At 54.4% G+C, this 8,625-nt stretch overlaps 1 protein-coding gene across 1 annotated transcript in view; it reads left to right on the top strand.

Moving 5' to 3' along the window:
* Positions 1-210: 210 nt before the first annotated feature.
* SCARA5 (scavenger receptor class A member 5) overlaps positions 211-8,625 on the top strand; it is a 136,287-nt gene continuing 127,872 nt past the window's right edge. The window contains exons 1-2 of the mRNA XM_073335533.2: positions 211-616; positions 3,354-3,472. Coding sequence (XP_073191634.1) covers positions 3,361-3,472 — 112 coding nt within the window. The 5' untranslated portion in view covers positions 211-616; positions 3,354-3,360. The remainder of the gene's footprint in view (positions 617-3,353; positions 3,473-8,625) is intronic.

Below are 8,625 nucleotides of genomic sequence, written 5' to 3'. Positions count from 1 at the left end.
CGGATACTCAGGGGCCGAGAGACCATAGCTAGGACGAGCCCCTGGCTATTTCGCTGTGGGTTTCGCCCTGTTATGCACTCCCCCTGTACGCCCTCACTGTCGCGTCTTGGCCACAAGAGGGCGCGCAAACCCTCAACTTCAGCCTTGGCAACTCCTCCAAGAGCCACAAAAGTCCCCTGCCAAGGAGCAACTTCAGTTCACAGCAGCCCAGCCCTGCAGCTGCCTCTGGCTCTGCGAAGCATCCTTCGGTGCCCTCTTCCCCCAGGCATGGGGGCTGCATACAAGAGCCGGGCAAACCCACCCGGCTGTGGCACTGGCTGGTCCTAGAGCAGGCCTGGGGGCTCCCCCCTCACTTCTCGCCTACTGGGAAGGAGCCTGGAAGGAGTCGGGAGGATTTGGGGAAATCTCTGTGATCCCCCTGCGCAACCTTGCGAGAGGCTGACCAGCCCCAGCCGACTATGGAAGGAGCTGCCTAGTTCTCTCTTTTCTTCCCTTCCTGAGTTTCTGGAGCTCTCTGTAAAGCACAAAGTTCTTTCCCCCTCCCTTGGCCATGCTGTCTCCTAGGACCTAAGCGGAAAACCCCTCGTCCGTCCAGCTGCAAGATTTCAACCTGCAGGTGAGTCCCTTTCAGACACGGCTTGAGCAACTTCTACAGGGTGGCCCGATTTCCCATGGCCATGGGTGGGCCGGTGAGCTCGGGGGTTCCCAGAGCGGCTTGGGAAGGGATGCACTATCGAAAGAGTTGCATGGGAAGGAGGGTTATCTCCTGGTGAGAGCAGGGGGCTGGGAGCCAGGACTCAGGGGTTCTCTCTCTGGTTGTACGGGGTAGTGGTTAGAGCAGGGGGCTGGGAGCCAGGACTCTTGGGTTCTTTCTTTGGCTGTAGGGGGTAGTGGTTAGAGCAGGGGGCTGGGAGCCAGGACTCAGGGGTTCTCTCTCTGCTTGTACGGGATAGTGGTTAGAGCAGGTGGCTGGGAGCCAGGACTCAGGGGTTCTCTCTCTGTCTGTACGGGGTAGTGGTTAGAGCAGGGGGCTGGGAGCCAGGACTCTTGGGTTCTCTCTCTGGTTGTATGGGGTAGTGGTTAGAGCAAGGGGCTGGGAGCCAGGACTCAGGGGTTCTCTCTCTGGTTGTACGGGGTAGTGATTAGAGCAGGGGTTTCGGGGATCCAAGAGGCTGCTACTTCTGTGACCTTGGGCAAGTTACTTAGGCCCCCCTTTTCCAAAGTGGCCACCAGTTGTGGGAGCTCAAGTGTTGTGTCCCCAAGCTGGCCCCCCCTGCCCCAAGAGAACCCACCACGGCTCTCAGAACTGTGGCCTTCACCTCACTGTACCTGACTGTGCCCCTCTGTAAAACCGGGGCAGCGACACCGTCCCTGCCTGCTCAGTGCCTCAGCGCTGCCCAGGAGCTGCCCACGTACAGCGTGTGATGCACTAAGTCGCTAGCTGCCACCTCAGCCCCAGCCCTGCGCCGGGGGCCCGTGGGGCCGGGAGAGCCCTGTCCCCCCTAGGGAGAGCACAGGGTGGGTCTGCCAGTGAGCTCCGGCTGGGCGTGGAGGGCTTCCTTCGCGGGCTGGGTATGTTCAGGCGGGTTCCCCCGCCCGCCCAGCTGGAGCAGCGGTGCCCGATGGAAATGCCCAGGGTTTCTGCGCCATGTGCCAGGCACGGTTGGTTTGGGCCGGATGGCCCGGCTGGATCTGTTTTTCAGAGACTAAAGAACCCGCCTCTCGCTCGGCGCGAATCCGCGCTGGGGTGTGAATGCTCCGCGAGCGTTCGGTGCAGGGCTGGGTGTGTGTGAGAGCCGAGTGGAGCCGTTTCCAACCAGGGGGGACTCGCTGACCAGGGCAGCCCTGGGGGTCCCAGAGCAGATGGAGACGGAGCCATTTGCCCCGGGAGTCTCGGTAAATAAACCCAGAGGAGTTAGCAGGTGGCAGCTGATGGTGGCTGGAGCCAGAAGGGGCCCGGAGGGGGCTTGGCGGAGGGAGCAGGCCCTTCTCCACCACAGCCAGCGCTTGAGGGGCACACCTGAGATGAGTTTGGGGATGCTCAGCACATTCCACCTGGCAGGCTCCGCTCAGACGGAAGCAGCCCCATATTAACCCCCTCCACACCACAGCCCTTGTGGAGAGTGCGCTGGGCCTGGCCTGGCTCTCCTTGGCCAGCTGCGTCAGTCCCCCCAGTGCCAGGCCAGTGTAATACCCCCCATCCCCACCTAGCACTGCTTTACCCCCATGGTGCAGGCCAGCAATACCAGGGGAACGGCCGGTGGGGAGTGGGGCCATCAGGCCTGATTCCCTTTCCCTGGCACCACGCTGACCCTGATAAATCTCTCCATGGAGCCAGCCCGACTCCCACCGAGGGAGGGACTGTGGGATCAGCCCCACTGGTGCCAAGATGGGTCGGCTGGCTCGGTGTTAGCCGCGATGTCGCAGGGCCAGGACATCCTGTAAGAAGGTTTTTGGATGGACCCAGGCTAGTCTCTCTAGGGTGCCTGGCCTCCCACATGGGGCAGGCGAAAGGCAGGGCCTGGGGGATGAGGGGACACTGTGTCGGGTTGCCTAATGACCCGGTTCCACCTCTCCAGCCCACGCACCCACAGTAACCACCAAGGGTCTCTCTAGGCCCTGATCGCAGGGGAGTTAACACACGCTGGCAGCCATGTCTGAAATCCCCAGCGTGGTACGGACGCCTTGTGTTTTAGTCCATGGCCAAGGAGGACCCTAGGGTGCTCCAGCGTGAGGCGGCTTGACGTGCTTCTAACATGGCTGTTCCCTGAGACGAACCAGGGCTGTGACAGGCTTGGGCCAGAGCCATGCTTGAGTGATTCTGGAGACCTTAGCTCACCCCCTGCTTGGCAGCACGAGGCCTTTCGGCTTCAGCACATCTGGCCTCTCCTAGCACTGTGCAACTGGCTCAGGGAGATGTCAAGGCTCGCGGCATTTCCAGTCCCTAGCTGAGCTGTCGGTGTGTGAAGAATCCATGCCCTGAGACGACCCCCATATTCTCCCCAGGGCAAAAACTCTGCTCCTTCAGCTCCAAACCCGCAGGCATCTACTGCATAAGCTAGCGGAGAGCACGGTCTGTTGGCAGCAGTAGTAAGTGCTTTATCCTCTCTGTGGACCGGCCACTAGAGGGCACCATCACGTATGGATAGACACACATGTCCAAGTGCGTGCTGGGTAATGGAGCAGGAGCTAGTGGAGGCTAACCCCAGGGGTGGGTCGGGGTTACACAGGGTTACTCCAGTGCCTACAGTTACAGGGCAGAGATGGGGGTGACAGGGAGTTTCTGCCCCTGTGGTGTCTGTGTCCCCTCCCCGCATTCAGTCTCTCACTTGGCTGTTCTGTTTCCCCGGCAGCGAGAGGATGGAGAACAAGGCCATGTACCTGCACACCTTCAGCGAGCGGGAGAACGGCTCCATCTTCGAGGAGTCATTTGATGGAAGGAACCTGTCCAAACTGAACCTCTGTGAGGATGGTAAGTGCAGGGGAAGCTTCCCTGAGCAAGGCTCTTCAGGAACTCTCTGCCCATGGGAAAATGGGCACCATTCCCGCACCCTGGGGGCCTGAGCCCCCACAAGAGCTGGTGTTAAACCTCACGGCTGCTTTGGGGCGAGGGGGAGCTCCAGATGCAATGGAACCGTTTGGTCCTTCTGCTCAGCAGCCATGTGCACTGAAAGGTAGCAGAGAACTCACCCTGAAAGCTGTTCCCTGCATCTCAAATTTATAAGCAGATGGACCAAGGCCTGTGTCATAAATATAGAGAAGGATAGCATAAAATCCCTCCTTGGCAGCTGTACTAAATCGCTTTACCTGGAAGGGGTTAAGAAGCTCCAATATCCTGGTTGGCACCTGACCAGAAGGATCAATAAGGAAAGAAGATACTTTCAAATTGGAGGGGGGCGGGGGAGGATTTGTTTGTGGCTCTCTTTGTTTGTTCCCTCTCCAGATGGAGAAAGAGACCAAGCCGGTACAACATCTCCTGGAATGATCCATCTAAAATTACAGAAATTGTAAACAGGCAAGGAAATGCGTTAGATTACCTTTTGTTTTAACTTGTGAATTTTCCTATGCTACAAAGGTAGTTTTATTCCTGTTTTTGTAACTGTGAAGATGAGTCCAGAGGGGAGTCCTCTGTGTTTTAAATCTTTTTATTACCCTGTAAAGTTACCTTCCATCCTGATTTTGCAGGTGTGATTCTTTTACTTTTTTCTTTATAATAAAGTTCTTCTTTTAAGAACCTGATTGATTTTAGTGTCCTGAAGATAAAGGGTCTGGTCTGTACTCAAATTGCTAAGGCAATTAGTTGGTATATTATTCTCAAGCCTCCCCTGGAAAGGGGGTGAAGGGGCTTGGGAGAATATTTTGGGGGGACAGGGATTCCAAGTGACCCTTCCCTGAATTTTTGTGTAAGTCACTTGGTGGTGGCAGCAATACCGTCCAAGGACAAGGAAAGGAACTTGTGCCTTGGGGAAGTTTTTAACCTAAGCTGGTAGAATATAAGCTTAGGGGGACTTTCATGTGGGCAGAGTTCAGCATGGGCGGGGGGAACCCTGACAGCCTGGATGGGCCCCTGGGCACCAAACTTGCCCTCACCTTACTAGAGAGATGAAGCACCTGGGCAGGGCAGCTTGGGGGACACTCGCACTGTGACTGTGTTGTACCTGAGCTGGGGATTTCAGTCCCTAGGGCTGTCAAGCCAGCACTTCACACTGAAACCCACCAACACAAATGATGCAACAGTTTCCGAGGCAAGCATCACTACATTAAGTCTAGGGATCACGTTTAGGGGTGCAAGCGGGTGAGGGCACTGCTGAGAACGTGAATCCCAGACCAAATGAAGCACAGATGTTGGCTGGATGTCAAAAGCCCCAGAGTCCATATATCCATTGCCTCTGAGATGTTTCTGGTTGGATCAAATCGTAAAAATCCCAGACAAGACAAAGCTCCTAGCATGTGCCCTAAGAGGCTTTCGGGTCCCCTGCCCTCATGAGGTGTCTTCCACTGAATCCAAAGAGCAGAGGTTTGTAGGGACCTGTTCAAACCAGATGATAATAGAGAATCGTAGAACCATAGAAATGTCGGGCTGAAAGGCACCTTGAGAGGTCATCAAGTCCCGGCCCCTGCACTATGGCAGGGCCAAATAAACCCAGACCAGCCCTGACAGGGGTTTGACCAACCTGCTCTTAAAATCCTCCCATGACGGGGATTCCACAACCTCCCTTGGAAGCCTGTTCCAGAGCTGAACTCCCCGGAGAGTTAGCAAGTGTTTCCTAGCATTGAACCTAACTCTCCCTTGCTGCAGATAAAGCCCATTCCTGCTTGTCCTCCCTTCAGTGGCCAAGGAGAACAGTTGATCCCCGTCCTCTCTGTAATGGCCCAGAACGTACGTGAGGACTGTTGTCAGGTCCCCCCAAGTCTTCTTTTCTCAAGACTGCACATGCCCAGTGGTTTTAACCTCTCCTCACAGGTCAGATTTTCTAAACATTTATCCTTTTAGTTGCTCTTCTCTGGACTCTCCCCAATTTGTCCACTTCTTTCTTGAAGTGCAGTGTCCAGAGCTGGACACAGTGCTGCAGCTGAGGCCTCCCCAGTGCCCAGAAGAGTGGGATGATTACCTCCCCTATCTTCCATACCACACTCCTGCCAATACACCCCAAAAGGAGATTAGCCTTTTTTGCAACCACATCCCAATGTTGCCTCATGTTCAAATTGTGATTCGCTGTGACCCCCAGACCCTTTGCAGCAGTCCAATCCCCTAGCCGGTTATTCCCCAGTTTGTAGTAATGCATTTGATTTTTCCTTAGAGGTGACATACTTTGCTCTTGTCCTTGTTGACTTTCCTCTTGTTGATTTCAGACCCATTTTCCGATTTCTCAAGGTTGTTTTGAAGTCTAACCCTGTCCTCCAAAGTGCTTGCAACCGCTCCCCACTTGCAACTCCTCCCTAGCCAGTCATCCACAGATTTGATAAGCGTACTCTCCACTCCATCATCCACATCAGTAATGAAAATATTGAATAGCACCTGACCCAGGGAATACATAGTGATGGGAGAATCCTCCCCGAGGAGCTGACAGGTCCCTCCTGAACACCCGGCGTCAGACTGGGCAGTGTCCGGACGTCCTGCAGCACAAGTGGTGTGTTGGCCAGAGATGTGAAGCCTGGTTCCACGCTCCACTCCGGCTAGCTGCTGCTCTCTCTCGGGAACAGGCTGCATTGATGAACCTCACCAGGGCGTGGGCTCCCTGTGGGCCAGCCTCAGGGACCACGTCTTGGGGCTTGGGGTGTGGGGATGCACTTGGGCTTTGGGTTCAGCTTTGGATCTTCTAGCATGCCCTGTTAGAGCGAGGCCAGCTGGAGCGCGGCTGCGGCTGCCAAGAGAGGGTGGGGCAGAAAGGGTGTGGGGCTGGGACTTGCCTCTCCATCCGGTAGCGTTGCCAAATGGGCGTGGAGAGTCCCACTGCTGGAAGGGGAACTCCAGGCTAGCCCTTCAGCTGCAGAGCTTGGGTCTTTGTGCTCACGGCCAGGCTGTTGCCTGCCGCTGCGAGATGAGTTAGTCACTCACTGCGTCAGTGCACACATGGGACACACACGGGGCCAGAGAGCGGGTTGCACGTGCAACTGTCTATCTGACATTTCCTAACTTCCGAGTGCTTGACTTTGCAGCCTAAGGAGCGTTCTTTGAATGTAGGTTTTTGTATGTGATTATTAATAACAATGTGTCAAAATGGCAGCTGCTTAACCAGCAGATCTCTTTTCCCCTGAGAGCCATCATACCACACTGCCAGTGAGCTGGAGTCTGCCCCTTCTTGGGCATCAATTGCCTCCTTAATTACAACCCAGAACACCTGTGCAATCCCATGGACAGCAGAGCGGGTTGCTCAGGTGCAACCGATGGCATCTTGGCCCTGCAAAATGTTTATTACTGGGGATGATATATGGGAAGGGAAGAACCCAGCTTGACTCTCAGATCCCAGGTGAATCTGCAGAGCTGGAAAACATCGCATATAAGAGCTAGGTATTATTATTTTAACTGGCATGCTGATCTGATTTGGAGTCAATGAGAGAAAAGGAGCACATGTCAGAGAGAGATTTTAAATGCTAGTTGGTGGAGGAGACTTGTTACTGGCCCATGTGGACTTTCCCCCCGACAAATCCAGCCCAGGTGAGACGTGACCCAAAGCTGTTATTCACAACAAACTGGACTCAGTCAGCAAAGAGTTACGGCCGAGTGTGTGTTTCCATGGAGACCAGCTAACGGCCCAAAACAATATTGCATTGTTTGAAATAAAATTTTCACAGCCCAACCTTAGGAAGTCTGGAAATGGCCAGTGAAATGATTCAGCCAGTTCCCCACTGCCATATAATTCTCCATCACTGACTCCCCCCACCCAGTCTTCCCAGCCCATCTAGCCTGAACTCGGGAAGGGAGATGGGAAACCCAGCTTATAACGGGACAGCTACTTTCAGCCTTGAAAGATGGGCCTTTGTGACACGAGTTGGTGGCGGGGGGGGGGGGTTCTGTCCATATCTCAGTGCACAAGCATCCGTCTGGGGGGAAAACCCCACATCTGTGACTGGCACGAATTGGCCCCTTGGTGACAGTCTCAGTGGAGATGCCAAGAGCTGAATGGGGAATAGAGAGTCAACATCCTCACTTAGCCCCTTAAACCACCAATCCCCCCCCCCCACTGGTGTGTGGTAAAGCAGAGAGTCTAGTTAGCGCTGGCTGGATACTGATGGATGGGCTGGGGGCTGATAGATCAGTCTCTGACTGCCTTGGTAGTTGAGGGAAAGGAGGTTGGCGTGACAGGCTGTCTTGGTGCAGGACAGGGCAGGACTGGCGGCGTTGCTGCAGGGGGCTCCATTTTTAAGCCTTCCTAAGGGGGTGGAGTTAAAGGACTGGCTCCGCCTCTTAGCTCTCCCAAGACCCACCTCCATCTAGGGAGAGTTTATAAAAGCCTCCTTGAGTGGTGGCTGCCATGGAGGCACGTTAAGATTATGCTTGTTGCAGGGGGCTGCTCTGAAGCTTTCACAGCTCTAGACTAGGCAAGCTGGGTCTAGGTTTAGAGAGACCCCTGGGCTATGCCAGTGCATGATTCATAAGAACATAAGAACAGCCACTCTGGGTCCATCGAGCCCAGTATCCGGTCTTCCGACAGCGGCTGGTGCCAGGTGCATCAGAGGAAGTGAACAGAACAGGTCATCACCCATTGATCCCAGTCGTCCACTCCCAGCTTCTGGCAGTCGGAGGCTAGGGGTTGCATGGGGTTGCATCTCTGCCCTGGCTAATAGCCATTGATGGACCTATCTTTCATGAACTTATCTAGTTCTTTTTTTAACCCTTTAATAGTTTGGCCTTCACAACATCCTCTGGCAAGGAGTTCCACAGGTGCACTGTGTGCTGTGTGAAGAAATACTTCCTTTTGTTTGTTTTCAACCTGCTGCCTATTAATTTCATTGAGTGACCCCTCGTTCTTGTGTTCTGTGAACAAGTAACTAACATTTCCTTATTCACTCTCTCCACACCAGTTGTGATTTTGGAGACCTCTGTCATATCCCTCTTAGTCGTCTCTTTTACAAGCTGAAAATTTTCAGTCTTTTTAACCTCTCCTCATACAGAAGCTGTTC

The sequence above is a fragment of the Lepidochelys kempii genome, chromosome 3 (genome assembly GCF_965140285.1).
Source record: "Lepidochelys kempii isolate rLepKem1 chromosome 3, rLepKem1.hap1, whole genome shotgun sequence".
NCBI classification, from domain to species: domain Eukaryota; kingdom Metazoa; phylum Chordata; order Testudines; family Cheloniidae; genus Lepidochelys; species Lepidochelys kempii.
This window is presented reverse-complemented; position numbering and strand designations above follow the sequence as displayed.